This window comes from Eretmochelys imbricata, chromosome 2 (genome assembly GCF_965152235.1).
Source record: "Eretmochelys imbricata isolate rEreImb1 chromosome 2, rEreImb1.hap1, whole genome shotgun sequence".
Taxonomy (NCBI): Eukaryota; Metazoa; Chordata; order Testudines; family Cheloniidae; genus Eretmochelys; species Eretmochelys imbricata.
The window spans coordinates 107,832,007-107,855,638 of NC_135573.1; the positions used below are offsets into that span (position 1 = coordinate 107,832,007).

The following is a 23,632-nucleotide window of genomic DNA, read 5'->3' on the forward strand; positions in this document are numbered from 1 at the left end:
CATTTTTTCTACCTTTTCTAGCCCTGCTGCTGGTTTTTCAGAATTAGTAATTATTGTTAATTAGTATTGGACATTCACAGATTTTGCTCCTTTTACAACACCTTGCAACTGACTTCTTTAAACAAAGAGGAAATTTCAGCTCCAAAATATGGGCACAAGTTTGACAACTAACCTGTAATTCAAAGTTAGAAAACAATTTCAAACATATTAACCATTAGGAGTCAAAACATACAACATCAAGATAATACAAACTGGGTTGATCAGGAAAAAATAATGTGTATATCTATGCCAATTCCACTGCTGCTTTGTCTATTGTTTAGTATTTTGAAGCTTTTCCACTACATTAAGGGTCAGTACAAAATCCCAGGGGGAGCAACCAGAGCAGTCTAGCAAGCAGATATACTGTACAGGCAGCAGCCTACTCTCCTTGGTGCAGACAGCCAGGTCTGTAGGTTGGTGCAAAAAGGACAAGACCATCCTCCTGCCTCCTTGTGTAGTGCATCAAGAGAGTAGACCCTACATTCCACAACACAGGGACTCCATATATGACAGGCCCTTAGAGCACAAGGAGGAGGATCTGTGGCCGTCTCAGGGTAAGGGCCTGTCACAATCTGTCCCTACATATAACTTTTATAAGCACTTCCCATGTGGTTCACGATTAGAACGTCCCATCTCCAGTATCTATGGTTCTGTAATAATCAGTTTTCACTCTAGCATAAGAAAATGATTGGACATTAAGCTGTAGGTTAACAAAAATTGTAAGCTATACTAATTTTTCCCTTTCATATGGTTTGACTGTGTACTTATGGAAAGTCAATATATACTATTGTTGTTCTTCCACGATACTTTAGCTCCCCCATGAATAATTCCACAATATAAAAATAATGTAACTTCTCAATATGTGGCAAACAGTATATTTGATTCCATATTTCATGATTGTTTACTTAACATATGAATCCTGAAGGGTTACAATATTACATCTCATTACTTGCTTCGTTCCCAATTCACTCTAATACTGGTAACGAAGTAATGCCAACTGTTAATACAACTCTGAGAACATGCCTGCTGTGAGCTACTTAGCACTATCCTTCAAAAAAATTCAAAACCGAATAAGAGCAAGCTTTCCATAAGAACTAAGAATGTTTTAAGAGAGCATAATCACAAGTATAATTGCTTCAATATGATATTAACATTACCCTCTTTCAATCTAACTTCTCCTACTTCTATAGTTGCATTTGCCTGACAAAATCATCCACACCAAACTGACAAAAAATCCAGATAATCTAAATAGCTAACCTCAGTAAAAGTGTGCTGTTATCTTCATTACCACATTTTTCATTTGTCACATTCACTTATTCAATGTTGTTTCAAATTAGATAAAATTTCAAAATGGATATTTGATATAGATACCACAATATTAATAATAATAATTAATGTCATATATATTCCTATTTAAAATGTTTATTGCATATACATTGATGAAAAGCATGTCAAACAATGGTTATTCCTGTATCATCTAAATTATTTATCAAGATTAAAACACATTATCCTGAACTGCAATTTCATACTTCATTGTTGATGAAAACTTGTAACCTCCACAAACACATACTTCCAACTGGAGACAAACAGTGTAACTGGGGATAAGGTCTCCTCCCCTTGAAAAGACTGTTTTTAATACACATGACTGAGAATATATAGTGATAGACATAAGATTGACAACACTATTATAAATTATTCTCTCTCTTAATGTAATGAGCTATACTTGATGTTGCATGATTTATTCCACCAACTAGCACTAAAGAGATAAAAATAGCAACTGAACTTAACTCTTGCAATATCCTGTGATGGTATCCGCATTACATTAGTTAACACAACATCACTGAATGACTGCAGACTCTACAGGGGGTTCCAGAGGCAAGTGAGCTTGATGAGCCATCAATTTACTTCGCAATGATTTTTTTCAAGTAGTGGTACATGAACCAATGAAGTCTGAGAACTGTTACTCTATACATTTATACCATATAGATCTATTAAAAAGGCAATTCTAAAATATGACTGGATTCCTGCCTCCAGGAATTTACAATCCAGTTCAGTCATGGGGGGGAAAAAAATCTAGCAGTTGATAGCACATGCTTCACGAAAGGGAGAAAATCTTGTAGTGAATTACTGATAGGCTTTGTGGAGGATTTGAAGGAGGAGGTTGTTTAGCTCACAAGAGCATTACATTTAATATATATAAAGAGCATTTAGAATCTTGGATAGATACTTTGTTTGGTAATGTTTCTCAGGAAGGCATTCTGTGCCAAAAAAATTCTATTCACCATATTTTTAAATTTTGCAATTTTTATTTGTCAGATAAATGTAGGGGCTCCAGCATGGCATTAGGGAGCACAAGCCACTGGCTGCACAGAGGTGGGAGATCACTGTGCAGCTCCCCCTTACCCCTGGGACACGGACTCAGTGGTGAGTCTGTACCCAACCGTAACACAGTGTGTCATAAATATAAAGGGAAGGGTAAACACCTTTAAAATCCCTCCTGGCCAGAGGAAAAACCTTTTCACCTGTAAAGGATTAAGAAGCTAGGATAACCTCGCTGGCACCTGACCAAAATGACCAATGAGGAGACAAGATACTTTCAAAGCTGGGGGTGGGGGTGGGGGGCAAAGGCTCTCTCTGTCTGTGTGCTGCTTTTGCCAGGAACAGAAAAGGAATGGAGTCTTAGAACTTAGTAAGTAATCTAGCTAGATATGCATTAGATTCTGTTTTGTTTAAATGGCTGATAAAATAAGCTGTGCTGAATGGGATGTATATTCCTGTTTTTGTGTCTTTTTGTAACTTAAGGTTTTGCCTAGAGGGATTCTCTATGTTTTGAATCTGATTACCCTGTAAGGTATTTACCACCCTGATTTTACAGAGGTGATTCTTTTACTTTTTCTTCTATTAAAATTCTTCTTTTAAGAACCTGATTGCTTTTTCATCGTTCTTAAGATCCAAGGGTTTGGGTTCATGTTCACCTATGCAAATTGGTGAGGATTTTTATCAAGCCTTCCCCAGGAAAGGGGGTGTAGGGTTTGGGAGGATTTTGGGGGGAAAGATGTTTCCAAGTGGGCTCTTTCCCTGTTATATATTTGTTAGACGCTTGGTGGTGGCAGCAACGAAGTCCAAGGGCAAAAGGTAAAATAGTTTGTACCTTGGGGAAGTTTTAACCGAAGCTGGTAAAAATAAGCTTAGGGGGTTTTCATGCAGGTCCCCACATCTGTACCCTAGAGTTCAGGGTGGGGAAGGAACCTTGACACAGTGCAAGGACCGAAACACCCAGAAACACCCCAGGGTCCTGCCTCTCTGTGCCAGGTACACCAGGTGTGGGCAAGCAGGCTCAGCAAGGCAGGATCCAAGTGTGCGAGGATCCAGATGTGGGTTGAGAGGGTTCTGTGTGTGGGGCAATCTGAGCGCGGGCGGCTCAGTGGGGGATCCAGGTGCAGAGGGACATCTGGAGGCACATGGGCTTGTTGGCGGGTTCTGGGTGCAATGGTAATGGGACTCTGCAGGGGTGTCCAGATGAAGGTGGTTGGGGCTCAGCAGGGGAAATCTGCAAGTGTGGGGGATAGAGCTCGGCAGAGGGGTCTGGGTGTGGGGCATTCAGTGGGGGGGTCCAGATACTGGAGGAGTGGGGCTCAGCGCGGTGGGGATCTGGGTGGCTCATCAGGGTGGTCCAGATGTAAGGGGAGTGGGGCTCATTGGGAGGGCAGGGGGTTCAGAGAGCAGGGGGTGAGGCTCAGTGGGAAGGTCTGGGTATGAAGGGGTCTGGATTCACAGGGGGTTGGATGGATGGGGGTGCAGCTCCCTCCCCCTGCAGCTGAGGAGTGATGGGTGCAGGAAGTAGGGGCAGGGGGTGTTTGCAGAGCTTCCTGCAGCTGGAGGAGAAATCTGGGGGTGGGTCTTACCCAGCCCTGGATACCGTTCAGGGGAGGAGGAAGCCCGTCCTCCCCAGCCCAGCCGGGACTAGCAGCTGAGCCTGGCGTAGGGTAGAAGCCACCAGCCGGGTCTTCCCCAGTCTTGTCCCCTGCCCCACAGTGATTTACCTCTCTGCTGGCTACCCTGGGCACCCGAAACATACTGCTGGGGAGGGTCGCATGACCGCTCTTGTGGCTTTCCTTTGCTTCCCCATCAGAAAGTCATTTTTGTGCAGGGAAGCAAAGAAATCTGAGGGGAGGAGGGGACATAAATTCTGTGCATGCCCAGTGGCACAGAATTCCCCCAGGAGTATACTGTGCATGTTGAAATAAAAACTTGTAAGCTTAGGCCTTGATTGTAAGCATTCCTACTCACAAAGGGAGGTTAAGTCCCATGGAAGATTTGTGCTTAAGTGGTTCCCTAAATAAGGGTGGATTTAGAACTTTCTTAAGTGCTGTGGCCTTATTACTTATGTAGCATCCATGTACGTTTTTAGTCAAACACTAAAAACATATTAAAATAATATCTAAGCTCCAACTTGAACTCACAGAAACAAGAACATTCATAGTTAAGTAAAGGATAACCCATACTTCTTGTTCGTAGACACTGCAGATGTCTAAAAAGAAATGAGATATCACACACCATATCTGTCACTACATCTAGATGCAACAAGAAGATTTAAGGCTGTAGAGAGAAGCCATTCAATTTCATTTCCCTTGATTTAAATTAGAACATTTGTACTACTTTAACATAGTGGGCAAATTAATCAATGGAACAATGCCATTTACTTTAGTGAGTTTACACAAGGCATGAAATTGGCACAATAGCTGTATTTGTATTTACTTGAAGGAAGGGTAAAGTTAGAGATCTATCTAGGGACAAACTGTAAACATTAGAATTCTTCCATGAGGATTGTAGTGCTTCCCAAGCAAGTGTATGAGCTATGGGTGGATAAAAACCTAGGAAATGGCAGCTTCGTAGCCACCCCGATTAAACATTCACATATCCAATAATAAATCAAAAGATGTCATTACAATTTTTCCATTTAGATTTTAAGCATATAATAGCTCCTAGTAAGAGATACTGTGGATCTTAATTGCTTCAAAATGAATCCTTAAACCCAACATCACAGTCAGAAACATCCTAGAGGAACTCCAAAAGACCCATTTTTAGAACAGCAATGCATCCTAAAAACACAGCATCATAAGAACTCTAATGAGGTTTTAATTAAATTTGCTTTTACTGTAAGCATACATTCTATGGAAAATAATTGTTCTTATTACTTTACAATACATAAAGTGAAGGATTAAGAGCCTCTAAAATTACTTTTAAAACACAAGCAATTTTTATTCTGTGTCACACAAAAGGATCTGAAATCAGAAAACTTTCTTCCCTCCTATTTTTAAGAAGGGCAAAAAAAAATAAATAAAAAAAAATTCAAATCATCATCCTCAATAAACCTTGAGATGGACCTTTATATAAACAAGATAAAGGGCACGTCTACACTTACCTCCGCAGCGATCGATCCAGCGGGGGGAGGGAGGGAATCAATTTATCCCATCTAGTGAAGACGCAATAAATCGACTGCCGAGCGCTCTCCCATCGACTCCAGTACTCCACTGGCGCGAGAAGCGTAGGCGGAATCGACGGGGGAGCAGCAGCAGTCGACCTACTGCAGTGAATACACCGTGGTAAGTAGCTCTAAGCATGTCAACTTCAGCTACGCTATTTTCATAGCTGAAGTTGCGTAGCTTAGACCGACTTTGCTCACCCTGAGTGTAGACCAGGCCTAAGACCAATGAAATATTTCTGTGGAAATACTAACTCCTGAAAGTACTGGTGCATAATGTAATGAATGCAGGAATTAACTACAGCGGGCACCAGCAAGCACACTTGCAACATCTTTGTAATACAAATAATACATTAACCTACCACCAAGTCTATTGTATAAAAAGGAAATTACCTGTGGGAGTAAGATCTTGTAATCTTAAAGTTGATTTAGGTAACTTGAATAACCTTACCTTGAAAAGACTGTTTGGCTCTGTCCACTAGTTCTTCAACTGGATAACTTGCTAGGTCTCCTCTGGCATGCTTGGTTTTGCAGTAGGTACATGCATTGAGACACCTATTTAAAAGTTTAAAATACGTTAGTTTACTGTCAACAAATACCCTTCACAATACTTTAATACACACAGTTGTAGCAAAACAAAAATACAACTTTTATATGTAAAAGTGCAGAGTACTACCAGCTTAATTTAAAAAAAAAACAAACATTTTCACACTAGTAAATCCGCCATATAAATTGGTCTGGTTTATTCTTCCTCCCTATTTTAGAGAGATAAAACCAAAGTAATTTACTCAGACTTTAAAAGCCAAAGGATTAAACCCTACAGCCAGTGGAAATTTTGTGCAAGGACTACAGATCAGAAATCAAGGTTTTTCTAAAAAGTAACAGGCTCACAAGATTTTCACATGAAAGCCCTCTTTACAGTTTGAACTTTTGGCTATATTTCCCACCATTGCTACCTCCAGGTTCAGCTCCTGGGATGGCAAGGATGATGCAAGTGCAAGGCCCAGCACCTGCTGCTTCTGGCTTTTAAGCACTGTTTTATGCAGACCTGTCTACATTAGTGCTCCCACTGTTGCTGGGTGAGCAATTTTAGTCAAAAATCCAAGTGCAGACTTATTCAGACTTCAGTGTTACCATAAAAAACAAAAATGCATAAGAATCTAAGGACTAAGCCACAAATTTCCAGCCTTTTAGTCTAGAAATTAAACATGAACTCCACAGGCAGAATTACAACTCTATGTTCTCTTAAGATATTCAAATACGCATATAAGCCTTCATAAAATTTAGAAAAGAATTTAATGTGTCAGATTCTTACCATTCTCTTAAAACCATTCTGTATACTTTAAAAATCTTGAAAAAAACAGAACATTTTCCCCTTTCTTGTGTCTTATTTGGCTTAACAATATTAATGTATGAAATAGTGAGGGCAGAATCATTAAATGAGAAGAGAGTTTGATGACCAATTGGTGGATTGGAAGCATTAAGAAAAACACCCATAAGAAACTGCAAGAACTTCAGTGTGTCTAATTTATCTGACAATATATTAAAGCCAGATTAGTTCACTGCAGCATGGATAGGAGGATCATAAAATGCTCACTGCAAGCTTTTCTGGGATTAGTCTTGGCAGTGCCATGAACATCGTAAGGCAGAAAGTTAACAGCAGATTTTTTAAAAGCTGACTTACTTCCCCATAGCCATTTAGTAGGCAGAAGTAGAAAGACAGAAAGAAAGAAAGACAGAAAGACAGAAAGAAAGATGTTACTCTTGTTCTTGGTTAAAAATAAATAATGTTCATTATCACAAACACAAAACCACTACTTCGATATTATAAAGCATTTGGATGCCAGAAAAATAATAGTCTGAATATGGAAATCGTTTTAAACAATAACTAATGAAATATAGTAGGGCCCAGAAGAGTTTTCCGAAGCATGTTAATAAAGATAAAGAAACTCATCAAACAAGTACATGATTTCATTTATCACTTGGGCACATAAACTGTGTTGCCATCTGTCAGGATGTCTGCAACCCCATGGACTGGGAAACTAGTTGCCAGTGGCAGTTTTAAAAAAGGACCCAACAATATCATGGCTACCTGCACATGTCTTTGGTTTCCACTTATTCAGGATTGGGGCACCAACAACTGCAGCCCAACTAGGTCTAGGGACACAGGGAATTCAAGCAATTGAATGATGCCATTCAAATTGAATACAGGACTTTTATGGGATCCCAGATGGAAAATCAGAGTCTGGCATTCTGAATAGCTGATTTTACTGTATCCCCAGTTTCAGGACAAAGCAAACATGTCAGGTGAGGAGTGTCATGTATCTGCAAGCAAAGTAATGAAAACCAGGCACATAAGGCTGCCAGGTCTTCTGGAGGTTTACAGCTGAGTCTCAGTGGCAAGGCAATCCTGAGGTTGCATAGAAGGAGGGCCATGCTCTGAAACCAGCTGTGGCCCTGGTACACGTCTTGGCAGTCAGGGAGCAGACGCCAGACATGACTAGTTCAAAACAAAAATTTATATTGGGCTTGTGTCCTTTTTTGCTTTGTTACAATGTATAAATGAGGCCCAAAGATTCCATTCCCATGCTAAACATCTGTAGAAGGGGTGCAACCACTCTGCTTCCCCCTCCGTTGATGTCCCCCCAAATGCCGGGGGTTCTCCAACCCACCAGTGTACACCTTCCTGCAGACATCCTAAGATCCACAAGAGGTGACTATCTTAGGTGGTTTGCAGGAAAGAGAAGGAGACTTGGGGGTGCAGGAGGGATCCCCTTTCCTCACATCAAATAGATTTATCCAGTACATTGACTTTTAAATGTTAACAGCTCTGCGTCCTGAAGCTAAAGTTGGGGTGGGGGTTAGAGCTAGAATAATATTTTAACTATGGTGACAACCACTTTTAATATTTGCCTGATTAACTTCAATTTTAGTGGAAAAATTCTTCTCTTTCAACGGATATTCCCTACAATTGGCACTCATTTTGAGGTCCAACTTCACAAAGGAAAGAGATTTTAGAAATCTTGTGTCTCCAGTAATCAATCAACATCCTATTTTAAGCTTGACAAAGCAGAACCATAGTAGCACTCCGATTTAAAATCTTAACTTTTAAAATCAGTTTTATCAACCAAACTTCATTCCTGTGTGATAGAGCAAAAGTAGGTGAATGCAATAAGTATAATTTCATCTCTCTCCTCTGTTTCCGTTTTTGGCTAAAGTTAGAATACTTTTTCAAATATTTCCTTTCTTATGGATTTAAGGTGACAGTGAGGGGGAGGGAAAGCAAAATATATAATGGAAATCAATTGCCACCTGATCTATGAAGTGGCTACAAAGATAATAGACAGAGTATTTATAATAAAACTTGATTTGCATTGCACACCCTTTTGAAACAAACTGCAGCTTCAGTTGCTTGCCTCCTAAGGCTCTAATCATATTAATCAAGATTACCATTACACCTTCGGAATAGAACGCTTGGATCTCTGTGAGGACTCAGTGAAGGCCCAATTCTGATACTAGAGGGACAAATCATACTCTTGTATGAGGATCCCTAGTTGTTATTCACATGCTCAGGAATTACACTGAACAATACTTTTAGACATGCCAACTTTTCCATAAAAAACAGGAACTAGAAGTAAGTATACAAAGAACTGAAATTATTTAAATTTCATAAAATTACTGTTTTGAAAAAGGAAAGAGTGCCAATTTCATCACCCTCTGTGAAAACAAAAGATTTTTACAGTTGAACCTTCAGGCCCGACCCCCTTTTTTCTTTTTCTCTCTTTTTTTCTTTCTTTCTTTCTTTTTTTTTTTTTTTAAAGGAGCAGACGTGAATAGGAAGAGGAATTAAATTTTAAAGTATCTGTATTGGGGGGTCCACACGCACCACTACTGAGCTGTTTCTAAACTATGCCAAACTATGACTCAACTACGGTAATAAAAGATGAGGTCTCTCTCACCTTACAATATCTTCCTAAAATTTCACAGCTTCTTTACGATAATTTTTTTTTGCCCTGAATATGACATTAACCAGGATATTTCCATTTTTAACTCTCAAGGCAAGAAAATAAAAAGCAAATGGAATAATTCCACATAAAGGCAACCAAACAAGTGACTGGATATTAACAATAAAAAAGGTGAGAAAGTGAATGGCAGCATCCAGATTATCCAGTATAACCAAATGTACCAAACTCCAAAATAAAACAAAACTACAAATAGCATACTAGGGCAAATAACTTCAATTTTTTTTTTTAGCTGTCTGCACATCAGGTCATAAATGTCCAAATAAATTAATCTCTCCCTCTCATCTTGCTGTACCATTGATGGCGATGTTAGTATGATACATATTATTGTTCATATGTTTTTATTCTGACACTTGAGCAGTCATATTTGAATGTGAAAAAGCCTTAACTTTAGTAGGAAACCTGACTAGTAGTAGGTGAAGCTCCAAAGGTTTAGGGTCTGTTTCAATCAGCATCTAATAGTTCAGACATATATGATTCATGTTTAAAATTATCCAAACTTGGGTGGGACCCCTGTGACACTCCCCCAACCACTCTTTCCCTAAAAGGCCTTGCTAGTATCGAATCCTTCACAACCTCTTTCCTCTACAGACTGAATGGAAGAACTAGCTTCCTCCTATCTTCAAGGGCAAGACCAATAGCCTTGATTCTCCCTCCACAACTTTGGTTTAATGGGCACAGACTCCTCCCAACACAACCTGGAACATCTGGAAATATATCATAACAGCACCATTTTTCATGATATTTCAGAAGTCCCAGCCAGAAGATGCAAATGGGGAGGCGGGGGAGGGAGGAAGAGAGAAAGGCCACTTTCCAAACATTTCACGTTAAGCAGGGTTTGGTTCTAAAAACAGAACATCTGTGTTCTGAGGAAGAGGAAAGAAAGGATCACTTTTTGCACATTTTATCGGAACCAATTCACCCATTACTAATATAGAATAAAAATATTCTTTGATATTCATGTAGTCTAGTCTATACCTTTCTTTTGGTAATCAAATTATATAGCAAAACAAAAGAAGATACACTTTTAAAATTCCATTCTGAAATACAAAAAGGGCCAATATTTACATACCATAATTTAAAATACTATTTGGAAATATATGTCTTAGTTCTCACTTGGAAAAAAGTGAATTTTAGTACGATTTTTTTCAAGCTGCAGCTGATTGAAATAGATGCAATATTCCATTAAATATTTACAAGAAAGAATTTGGCCTAAACACTTTTCAACAGATTCGAAAACAATCAGTCCTTGAAAATGTTAATTTAAAACATACCATAAGCATCACAGAAAAATCTGTGCTTCTTTCAAGTAAGCCACCCCAGCAACGTATCTTATTAACTGAAACCCATCAGCAAAATAGCCAAGGACCTAAAATTCCTTTCTTGTTCAAATGAACCAACTTGTGAATCTCTCACCTTAAAAATGACTCTGGAGCAAACTACCAGACCTACACACCTAGTGAATGAGACTCAAAAACAATATGCTAAAGCCACAAGAGAAATTTGTGTTTATGAATTACAAACCTACTTTAAATATTTGAAGTCTACTCTTAATGCTGCTGTGTATAAATATAAGTAAAACGTAACAAAAAGATATTACATACATTGATGGAAAATTATGAAGATTAATTAGCTTAAAGCAAGAGCATCAAAAATCTACTTTGGGTGAAACCTTCAAGTGACTTATGAGCCTATATCCTGTTTTCAAATGTGCTTAAGTCAATGAGACACTTTGTTCATGTCCCTGCAATTTTGAAATGGAGAGATAGGGAACATAAGACTTTACCCCACTCAAGTGAATTTGTGCTTAAGTGCCCTATTTTGTAAAAGGAGACTTTTCATTTTTGAAAATTAAATATTTGTCAGAAAAATATACTGAAAATGAAAGGATATCCCTTAAAGGAAGGGCCAATTAGGAATAAAACTTATGACAGCAGAGGAATAAAGACAACTCTAATCTGTGGATTTTTGCAGTAGATGAAAATAGTGGTATGTTTATACTTAAAACACTATAGCAGCACAGCTGTACTGCTGTAGTGCTTCAGTGTAGAGACATTGCCTATGCCAACAGCAGGGCTTCTCCAATCGGCATAGCTAATCTACCTCCCCAAAAGGCAACCTAGCACTGTCTACACTATGGGTTAGGTCAATATAGCTACGTTTCCCAGGAGCACGGATTTTTCACACCCGAGTGACAAACCTATATCAATATAAATTCCTACTGTAGACCAGGCTTGAAAACAGACACATTCAAGCTGAAATCCTGGTTCCATTGAAGTTAATGGTAGGTTTGCCATTGACTTCTATGGAGCCAAGATTTCACTCTAAAATATTTAAAGTATAAAATGCATTTCATCCAAGATCACCAAAGACCTCAAATTTTATAAACCACTTATAGTTTACAAAATGCACTTCACCCATGTCTAGCAGTGCCAACCAATATTAACAACAGAGAAAAATGAAGGAACTCTTATCTATTTGGAAGTAATATAAAAATGTCAGGTAGGCAAAACGCAATTTTTCAATTTAGTCAGAACACAAGTACTAATACTTATCTTTCTGGTATGGGATTTGTAACGATTACTTTATGTCTCAGTACTATTCCCTTGATACCACAATGGAATACTGCTACAGTACAGACTGAGAAAGCGCCATCCTTCTGACTGAATTACCAATATTACCTTCCACTTCTACTGTAAGTCTTCCTTGGAAGGAATCACCAATTCCAACCCTGAATTACTTTGCATTAACAAAGTAGTGGATTTCCAAAAAGGAAAGTACATTTGCTAGTGTCAAAACATAATATTAATACTTCCCGGAAAAGACTTGAGCCCATTCCAATTTTTTTTGTAAAGAAATTATATTTCATTCAGATTCTAACAAAGTTATCTTAAAAAGAGATTTTCCCTTTAACCACATTACATTTGAGTAAAAATGCTAGTAATAGGTATTCTAAATAGGGAAAAATGCTACTAACTACCAATAGAAGAACTTACAGATGTTCCACAAATATAAGCTCATGTGTTTGTAGCCAGATTTCTAGGGAAGTGAAATCCCATACTCAAAACAATATAATTCTTTATAAACATTTATTACAGTAATAGGGTTAAACATGATGTATATTTGCTAAAATTACATCTCCATAAAATGCTGCATGTAGGGTGACCTGATAGCAAGTGTGAAAAATCGGGACGGGGTGGGGGATAATAGGTGCCTATGTAAGAAAAAGCTCCAAAAAACTGGAAGTGTCCCTATAAAATCGGGACATCTGGTCACCCTAGCTGCACTGCACTTCAACAATTTTCTAATTTTTAGTGAATTGAGTTAAAGTTGATTCAATGGATACCAAATTAAGCACATTGTGCAAACACACACCATGGCGCTAAATATATATATATTTCATTTTACACATGAATGTCCTCTTACCCTTAACTTTCTGAAATTTTCCAATAGGTTATTTCAATCCATTAAACAATAAGCAAGACTTTTTTTCTTTATAGATTACTTTGTTTTTTAACTCTGTATTCAAAGTGTATTCCTAACATTAATGTTGCAACACCCCAATTATTTAAGTGGGAAAACGTACCTGATAAAAACTAAAATTAGGATCTATCATATAAATATCTATTTAAGGTAAATAACCAAAATACTTCAGAAACTTCTTTGAAAAAAAGAGTTTGCAAACCATACTTCTTAAAAGAAGTATATCTCAAGTAGACAGGTTTCAGAGTAACAGCCGTGTTAGTCTGTATTCGCAAAAAGAAAAGGAGTACTTGTGGCACCTTAGAGCTGTAGCTCACGAAAGCTCATGCTCAAATAAATTGGTTAGTCTCTAAGGTGCCACAAGTACTCCTTTTCTTTTATCTCAAGTAGAGTCTCTCAATGGAATACATAACACTGAAACGTCAACATGCTTCAGAGAAATTCCACACAGTGTGGGATGCTTATGGTTCAAACATTTCTCTCAAATTGCAATGCAACTATAGGATACTATTATTGGAGTAGATAATCCATCCTTTGCCCATCACCGGGGAACAGGCTGAACTTTTGAAAAGACAGCTTTCTTCTACAGAAGAGCCTAAGGGCAAGCTTTTTCCACTTGGTCATCTCTCACCTATGATGAGGTGACTCTCCTATTTTATTTGGGGGTGGTTGTTTTATTGGTTTGACAGATTATAATCATATGATTCGTATTTTGTATTTTTAATGTGTGAATATTTTGTGTGAAACTCAACTCCCACACTCAAGTTGGGGGTGATTCAGGCACACATAGACCTGTAAGTGTCACAGTGGCAACTGAATAATAATGGCTCTTTGCACTTCTACTTAAATGGTCATAGAGCTCCCAAGGGAGATACAGGACATTTTAGCAACCTGGAAATTAGAATAAATACAACCATCCATTAAGAAAAAAAGTCATGGTCTAGTACTTTGAAACCAGGACGGGGTAATAGGGTCTTCCAATTTTTTAACTAGAACTCAGACAGAAGCTCCACACTCTGGCCTTGAGCAAGTCACATAACCTCTTTGTTTTAATTCATTATTTGCAAAATGGGTGTATCATCTATAACTACCTCAAAAGGCTGTGAGACAATCCGATAATGATTGTAAAGCACTTTGAATATAAAAGATCTATGTAAGTGTACTGAGTTAACCATATAGAAGCAAAGCAGCTATGCACTATAATAGTTTGGTTAACTATACAGTAACTGCTTTTAAGGAAACTGCACCATAACATTCATTACAATATACTGTTGAAAATCAGGAAAAAGAGTATTTAAAAGAGTTAAACATAGCCATTTAAAATATCAACAAGCAGTGAGACTACATTATGAATTAACCTGTGACCACATTTTTTCTAGCTAAATACTGCTCCATACTCATTGCCCAAAATCAGTATTTTTTTTCTTCTTGTACTCCATCTAATATCCCAACACTCTGACCAACGCAACTGTGTTAGCAGAAATCCCTAGTGTAGATATAGCCATTGATCAGCTTCTGAATTTGGCCCAGCCACCACTCCAGGCAGAGGCCTTGGTAAATGGAAAGGCTTTGCATAGTACCCCGAAGATTCACAAATTTGAGCTCTATTGGAAGAATGAGGGAAACCAAGGTGAAGACTAACCCTTCTTCCCCATACTGAGTTCAATCTGCCAGCAGCCATTCAAGTCTAGTGACTCCTATCATATCACATATGTACTTGACTGCTCAAGCAGTGAATAGGCAGAGATGCAGCCTCTCAGACCACTAAAAGCTTGTCTAATCAGAATATGCCATGTTTCTTCAGAGTATGCAGTGTTCAGTGTATTTCCCTGTGTATAAGGAATACATAGGGAATACTACAAATTATATTATTTACCTTTTTAAGGCAATTGAAACATGTTTAGTGCTCAACTATATATAGCTTTATAAACCCAAACTATACATAGTTTTATAAATCTGCCTTGAACACATTTTATTATGAATTTGAGCTGCAACAACATGTCAAAAGCACACAGTAAGAATTGAAGCATGTTTAAGGCTTTTGGAGGGGGGTGTTTAAGGAGGATCAGTAAGTGATATTTCTTTATTTATATAATTAAATGTTGACTTTACTGCCAACTACAATTATGTATAACTAATGATTAAACTCAAAAAGTTTTAAAATTAAACTAATGGTTTGTTTTTTAATTCATGTGTACACTGAACTAAAACAGTATTCAAGAAAATAAAACAAACTAAGAAAATGTATATTTCACCACTTTCTAAGGGAGGCAGATCTGCATTTGAGTATTTTAATAGACAAAAAGAGCCTCAGCAATCCTTTGCAAATGGCAGGGACATGCAAAGGAAAAACAATCGGTCAAACTTTTATATAAGCAATACACTTAGTACACCATGGATCAGCAAAAATTAGCAGCGACTGAACCAGCTACTGTATATAGAAAACTGTTAAAAAGTAGACCACAGCCTGTGATAAGAGCTATTGTTTTCACTTCCTGAATGGCTTTTGGGACAGAACCTTTTAGAGTGATGAAATCTCACAGGAAACATTAGGTTAGAGTCCATTCTGTAACATACAACAGGTACCAAACTCTGATTCTTGGGATAAAAGGTATTGTTTTAACACTGGTCAAAACATCCGGGCAGGGGGTGGGGGGCGTTGTTATATTTCAGCAGTGTTGAAACTCAAAAGCTTAATTTAGACACTTGAGATAGTTATCAGACACATTTCCCAAAAAAGCATTTGTAAAATGTCTGTGGGAAAATGGGCCTTAATTGTCTGCGCAAAATAATAGCGAAAGTAATTGCATAATAAAAACAGAAATGTAACATTTATCACTTGAAAAGAAGCCCTTCCCAATTATTTTGTCTATGCAAGGTTTTTTTGCCAAAAAACTTTCCCACCACTACTACCATTGGTTAAGCTCTATCAGTAGCAATGGTGAAAAGCACTAGGATCATGTAGGAAAAGGAAACTGAAGTGTTGGCTATTAAATAACTGATCATCCTGAACTGCTCCATCTTTCTCTCTGATTTTCCTGCTCTAATGACTCCTCAAATGAGATGTCTTTTTTCCATCTTAAAAAAGAGTCTGCCTTTTGTCTTACACTCATGCAGTTCTGTCTGTGCCTCTCCTGAAGTGGCCTGTGTCTTGTTGATTGGAATAGCCTAATTGCTTCCCAGTTACTTATCAGCTTTTTATGCTTTAATTTTCTCTTTAACCAGTCAAGTCTGTGGCAAGTCTGAAACTATTCCAGGTCAATTATTGCCAATTCTCAGAGAAATTGTGGCTTGCTTGCTTCTTTTTCTCTTTTCCTTTTTATTTTTCAAAACAAACAAGAACACCATAGTTTTTCAAAAAGAAAAGGAGTACTTGTGGCACCTTAGAGACTATGTATTTAGAGTTATCATAGATACTATTTTTTCTTTTTAAATGCCTTCTTTTCCCCCCCAGGATTAGCTATAGACAGGGTCAGACATTTAAAGAAAATAAAAGAGACCACAAATGTACATTTGCTTCATGTACAAACTGGAGCATAGAAAACCAGGACAGAAAGTCCAATGGGGATTCAGGCTCTAACAGGCATTCTAGGCATCATAGTCCAGAAAATGCAGAAGATACCCTGCTCCTGAATATTAAGGAATATGAATACTCAGAAAAATAGAGGTACTAATCTAAATGAAGAGTCATTGGTGGAAAAAAAGGAAAACCAAAAAGGGAGAAAAAGAGCAAGCTAAAGCAGATCAGCAGTTAGATTATTTTAGGGCCCAGCACAACTCCCACTAAGCAAATGGGAGCCTAGATGAGGTTGTTCTCAAGGATAATTACCTTTGCCATATCTAAAGTGTTTACTTTGTCATTTTAATGTTCTTTTTACATCTTTTTAACAAATATGTATTGCATTATGTTCTTGTTCTTAAAAAAAAAAGGGGCAGAACAAAATCTACAGAATGGAACTACTTGATAGACAGCACTAGATTGCTTTCAGCATTAGACCACTGGGTGGAAATCCTGGCCACACTGAAGTCAATGGGGGTTTTGCCATTGATTTCAATGAAGCCAGAATTTCACGACGTCTTACAGAATGTACAAGCCAATGAGGCAAGGAATCACGTTGTTCAGTAAATCAGGCAGGGCTCCTTCCCAGGGCAGGAAAAATACTTTCACAGACACCATTAACTTTCCTCTAAGGGTTTAAGACCAAGGTTACGCTGGTACTAGAACTGTGTGAAACAAACAGATTTTGGTCAGCCCATCTTGGCAGATTTGTACACCTTGAGGTTTCCTTGGAATTGTGTCTGTGAGAACCCAAACTGCAAACAGATCTCACTGAGAACCTGGCAAAATGAATAAGTTCTGTTATGAATTTCCCCTTGGTCATACTTAGATTCTCATGAACCCAAAATTCACTGCTAACCTTAGAGAAACAAACCCATGTGACACAAGCACAACTGAAGCAGGAATTAGAAAGGAGAAAAAACTGAAATCAGTGTGTCTAACAACAGAGATGTGGAGCAACTCAACTATCACACCTGTCACAGTACCAAAAGAAAAAGGCCATTATGTGGATATAAATGTATGGTTCAATGCCTAAGGCAGATTATAAAACTTGTAGCTTTGTGTTTTGATCTCAGTGAAATGCACAGAGGCAGCGTCTATTCCATTAAATTATACATTTCTCAAAAGGTAAATGTAAGTCAGAGGATAAACATAAAAACAGTTTCATCTGATCTATATAGTTCATAAAGATTAACCCACTGTATTCCTTAAATATTTATAGTAGTACTCCTTAAATAAAAAGCAATTTTATTTCCACAGTCCATCATTACCCTCACCAATGGATTCATGACAGGAGAATAATTCATAATTAAATAAAACATAATTAGCATCACCCCTATAGACTACTAAAGGCAAACGAAAGCAGGAGGTGGGTTAGAAAGCGGGGGAAGCTAAAAGTTTCTAAATTCAGGGGGTACAGTAACGTTGTTTATAAAAAAAATCTTTACAAGATTTTAAATGAAGTTTAAAGAAAATATAGAAAACGAAATGAAGTTTTGCTTGTGGTTTTTTGTTTCTTTCTTATAAAGAAATCTTCAAAGTTAACTTCTTTGGCCCTACACACTCTTTTAAAATCAGAATTATGGAGAAAATCAGGTCCTGCCTTCCCTGTTTTTTGCCGAAGGACTTATGAACACGCATGAAAGCTTTCTCCATCCTTATTTGTGGGACCAACCTAAAGTGGTGGAAACCCTAAAAGACAAGTGGGTAAAAGCACAAATACACCATTCAACTGCTCTCAAATATACCTGGAGTCACAAAATGTTTACTACCCAAAACCTCAGTCCTAGCACTTGTGGATGGAAACTGTGCATATCTTTTTCTCTTCTAAAGATGTATTTTCCCCAAAACATAGAAAGCGGGTCCTAATCTGGTTGTTTATATTTCATCACTGTTTTCATACACTGTACCAGGGATCTATTGCCTGCACACCATTTCTCAGCAAGAATAGCCTTATTCTTATGCAGTTTCTTATTTGAAATTTAGTTGGCAGGTTGGAGACATTCTTTTCCATAGGAGTGAGATAAGGAAGCTTGCTATTGCCGGATTTGTTCAACTTGGTACAATAGTAATGGTAGATGTTAGCTAATAGGTTCTGAGGATCTACTGCAGACAATGCAGTAGATGCTTTCACATGTGCTCAGCTGGCCAAGTTGAAATTTAGGTCCCCTTATAAATTTCGGATTCCCTTATAAATGACAGACACAAACTAACCCAGTACAGCATTAATTACACTTGTCCTTCATGCTGACAGGATGCCCATACTAGTGTATGTTATCATTACCATTTACACCAAACACACCACAGTCATTTAAATCACCACTGAATTAGGGCCAGGAATTGCTATTATATTACTGTAATTTACATCACTAAGTTAACTTACTCAGCAATGTTGAATCATGAAGCTGGAGTTTTAGAAAGCGTTATTTATGGCATAAATTAATTCGCATACAATTAAAATTTTTGCTCTGCTATTTCTTTTCTGAAACCTCTCATTTTGGCTCCTGGTTACATGTCTGAGTGCTGAAGTAAAAAAGTAATGTAAATTAAATTTACAGCATTAGGTTTTAAAAAATATTTCTCTAGAAAATTAAAGACAAAAGGCTTCTGTATGAGGAGTAATACTAAATCGATACCAACATTAAGAACAGGCATGAATATTTGTTCCCTAACTTTGGAAAGCAACAGAATAATCAAGCAAAATCTAATTTGACGAAAACGCAGCCTATATCAATGTCAAAGCCAGTTTATCCAACAAAGAAGTACTGAGAACTAGAAGAATAAAGATGACTAAACAAATCCTGTTGTAAACACTTTCCCAGCTGCAATTTTTAGTCTGATATCAGCACTAGATGCTGAGCCACAACCTACTTTCTGCCGAACAACCAAAGTTTTGAAGGAACACACTATGCTCGTGACTCACACACTTATGCAACAAAACCAAAAACCACAAAATGTTTATTTCTTAAAAACAAAACAAGACACTAAGTCTGGCACTAATCTACAATGCAAAAGTCATGTGATTGTTGGACACTTGCATATTAGCTTAAAAATAAGTTAGATAAACATGTGATGAGTGACAATTTTCATACTTGACCTTTGCTTAAATTATTCTTAATGTCCACACACATCAACAAAATGCCTAAAAAAGTGCTAGACATCAGTTTGCTTCCATTGACTTAAAAATAATTAATAAAATCAAAATTTGTGCACAGCTGTTTTAGGAAGAATAGAAACTCATGTCTTGCAGCAGGAATTCAGAAAATAGTAAGAAAAGAATGAAAGTGTCCCTGTAAATCAGATTGATGAAGTTCAGTATCAAATTACACTGGCGGAGGGTTGGGCAGGGGATTTCCAATGGGAGTAATTTAATTCTGCCATCCAGGGGATCAGAGTACTGGGAGTTCAGTTCTTCTTACCTCGGGGATGAACAGATTTACAGCATTGCAAAGGAAATGCTTTCAAAAGAATGCTCAAAAGGTAACAGCATAGTGGGACATATGCAGCTTGTCATGAAAACAGGAGGGACAATATTCTATGGGGAGCCAACGTAGTTTGGTCATAAGATCATGTGTTAGAGTCCGCCATGTCTGAATTAGGGACTGAAAAACTCCTAAATAAGGGACAGCTTGGCACAAAAATAGGCAGAAGTAATACTCAATAGGAAACAGTGGGACATATGCAGCTTGTCATGAAAACAGGAGGTTAATTAAAGAAGAAAATAAAATTGGCCCTTCTTACACAAGCGAGACAATGTAAGTGAGGAAATATTTTTATTGGACCAACATCTATTGATGAGAGAGACAAGCTTTCGAGCTGCACATAGTGTCACAGCTAAATACAAGGTCAAAGAGATAGTTTAGCATAAGTAGCTAGCACGTAGTCTAAGAGATCATTCAAGATGAAGTGGCCCATTAATTTGTAAGCACCTAGAGGATAACAGGATTATAAGGAATAGCAAGAATGGATTTGTCAAGAACACATCATCCCAACCCAATCTATTTTGATTCTTTGACAGTGTTTGGATGGGGGAAAGCAGTAGACGTGATATATCTTGATTTTGTAAGGCTTTTAATACAGTCCCCACCTGACATTCTCATAAGCAAACTAGAAAAATGCAGTCTAGATTAAATTACTATAAAGTGGGTGCACAACTGGGTGAAAGACCATACTCAAACATTAGTTATCAGTGACTGGCTGTCAAACTGGGAGGACATATCTAGTGGGGTTCCACAGTGGGCTGCCCTGCCTCTGATATTATAGTTTAGTTTTAAGAAAAGATGACTGAGTGGGGGACCTGATAACAGTCTTCAAATATGTTAGGGGCTGTTATAGAGAGGACAGTGATCAATTGTTCTCCACGTTCACTGAAGGTATGACAAGAAGTAATGGGCTTAATCTGCAGCAAGGGAGATTGAAGTTAGACTGTAAGGGTAGTTGAGCTCTGGAATAGGCTTCCTTTTCCCACTAACATTCTGGAGCCACCCAACCTGACTAATAACTAAGTTTCGGTTTGCTTAAAGTGCTCTTTTTTCTTTTACATAAACTGCTTGATCAGTCTCCCATAGGTCCAGTAACATCCAAAACTAGTACATCTCGATACGTTCCACTCAGAGTAATAAAGAACAGACAGCACAGATATTCTGAAAAGAAACTAACCAACCTTCTCCCTGTGGTAAGCCGGGCATGCATTCCCAAGCTTAGAACTGATAAAAGATTAGGCAGATCACTCTCAGCTGACTGTGCAGCTAGACTGTACAAAAACTAGAAGTGTTACTACATTCATACTCTCAGAGTCCTGTGTGAGTCCCATTGCCTACTTATTTCTCAGATAAGGTTGATAAAACATAGGTTAAGATTATTGTTAACGTGGAAACATGGTTGAAGCAGGGTTTGAGAAAACACACCTTTCTTATAGATTTTCTTTCACCCAAGGTTTAGGTATGCTTGAAGATGCGAGACCATCCATGTATGAGATGGACCCACGGTCTTCATGATAAATATAACACAAATTTATTCTGTATACATAAAATGTCTTCTCATTACAGATTCCCACCATTGGAGTATTAAGTTCACAGTCATGAAGCCTTTGCTGCAGTGGTACGTACATAGGTGTGGTGTGGAATTCACTTCTCTTCAATATCACTCCTCCTTTTAACCATCACCTTAATATTCACCCACAACAGTCAAGAGTGTTTTCTTGTTTGTTTCTTTTGGGGAGCAGTAAGACCCTTATTGGTCCCACTCTCCCCCAACACCTTTTTTCTGATATATGACAGAATTTTTTTTATTTTAAGAGTAGCTTTTTTAATCATTTAGAAAATGATTGTTATTATGCAGCACCTTGAGCAACTCAGCAGGACGATGGTATGCAAATAAAATCATGAACATTATTTAATATTCCATTACTTAAATATGAAAAGCTATCATTACAGGATTTGTATGGTAATTTAAAAATACCCACTTTTCAATGACTATATAATCCAGGCTCCATTTAAATTCTCTAATTAGGAAATATTGACCTTAGTTGTGAGTTACAGTAAGTTGCACTGGAAAGAGACCACAGGCAAAAAAACAAAAAAACAAAAACCCAATCATAGATCATTATACTTTCCACTGTAAACAACTTTTTTCCATCTCTCTGCTACAACAGTGTGGTTACTGCAAGTTTTAGAATACTAACTTTTCTGATGCTACAACAAAAAATGAATGACAAGGCAAAGATTGTGTGCGTCTGTACACACCTTTCAACAGAAACACACATTAGTGCATCTATATATGTATTTTTTAAGTACTGTATTAAAATGGAGCAGATATATATAGTATATATAAATACATAAAATTAGAAAATAACAAAATACCAACAAAAGAGAAAAGAATAGGCCAAAAGGATTTTTAGCCTGTCGGCCTGTCATACATGCTAGAACTAAACATGTAATTATAAAAAGCATGTATTTTAATATCAAAGACCAGATCCTCAGATAGTGTAGTTACACATCAATTTACATTTGTTAAGGATCCAGCTCTAAGTGTCTATCCTGAACTATAATTAGATGTACAAACTGAGGAAATCCAGCATAAGTATGTGTACTACTTAGGGTTGCCAACTCTGACTGAAGCTATTCTGGGAGAATTCCTCTCCCCACGCCACACACACCTCCTCCCCAACCCCCGACATAACGTAATGTCATTTTCTTAAAATATACTATTAAAATCTCCCAGATAGCTTTCAGTAGTCACTGGGAGACCAATGCCAATTCCAGGAGACTCCAGGCCAATCCTGGAGAGTTGGCAACCCTTGTACTACTTGGTCGCTATGTACAGAATGTTATATTCCAGTCAAAAATATTTATGGATTTTATGTTCTAAAATCAAGTGTCTACTGTGAATTATGAGATGTATTAGTATACTGTGTATACTGTTTATCCTTAAAAATTAATTTTAACATTTAAGAGTAAGACGACTATATAGTAGGCACAAATCTCAGACACAGTACTCATCATGTAGGCATTCAATCAACTCTTTTTACAAAATATACAAATTATAACTTATGGTTCATCAGTGATCAGATGAACACAGGGATTCAATGTTTGCCAACAGCTGGTCGGAAAACTTCATCTGTCACCCAGGAAGTGAGATCCCAAATCCAGCAGAGTATAAACAATATGTAATACAAAAAAACTGTGTTATCCGGCACTTTACCAACTGGAAAGCTCTAGAAACCGGCATTTCTGATAGCCATTAAAAATCTATTTGGCACAGGACTGGCAAACTCCCTACCTGGCTTCGCGTGGCTCCCCGGAAACAGCAACATGTCCCTACCGCTCCTAGGCAGAGGAACCACCATGGGGGCTCCGTGCGCTGGCTCTGCAGCTCCCATTGGCCGGGAACCGCGGCCAATGGGAGCTGCAGGGGCAGTGCATAGAGCTCCCTGGCTGCGCCTCCACTTAGGAGGCGGAAGGACATGTCACCACTTGCAGGGAGCCTCCCAAGGTGAGAACCGCCCAGATCCGGCACCCCGAAACACCTCCCATGGTCTAAGCC

General features: G+C 37.9%; 1 protein-coding gene across 2 annotated transcripts in view; it reads right to left on the bottom strand.

The window, feature by feature from the left end:
• CDKAL1 (CDKAL1 threonylcarbamoyladenosine tRNA methylthiotransferase) overlaps nt 1–23,632 on the bottom strand; it is a 652,485-nt gene that overhangs the window by 354,364 nt on the left and 274,489 nt on the right. For both annotated transcript variants that reach the window (XM_077810573.1, XM_077810572.1), the window contains one exon: nt 5,976–6,079. In XM_077810573.1, coding sequence (XP_077666699.1) covers nt 5,976–6,079 — 104 coding nt within the window. The remainder of the gene's footprint in view (nt 1–5,975; nt 6,080–23,632) is intronic.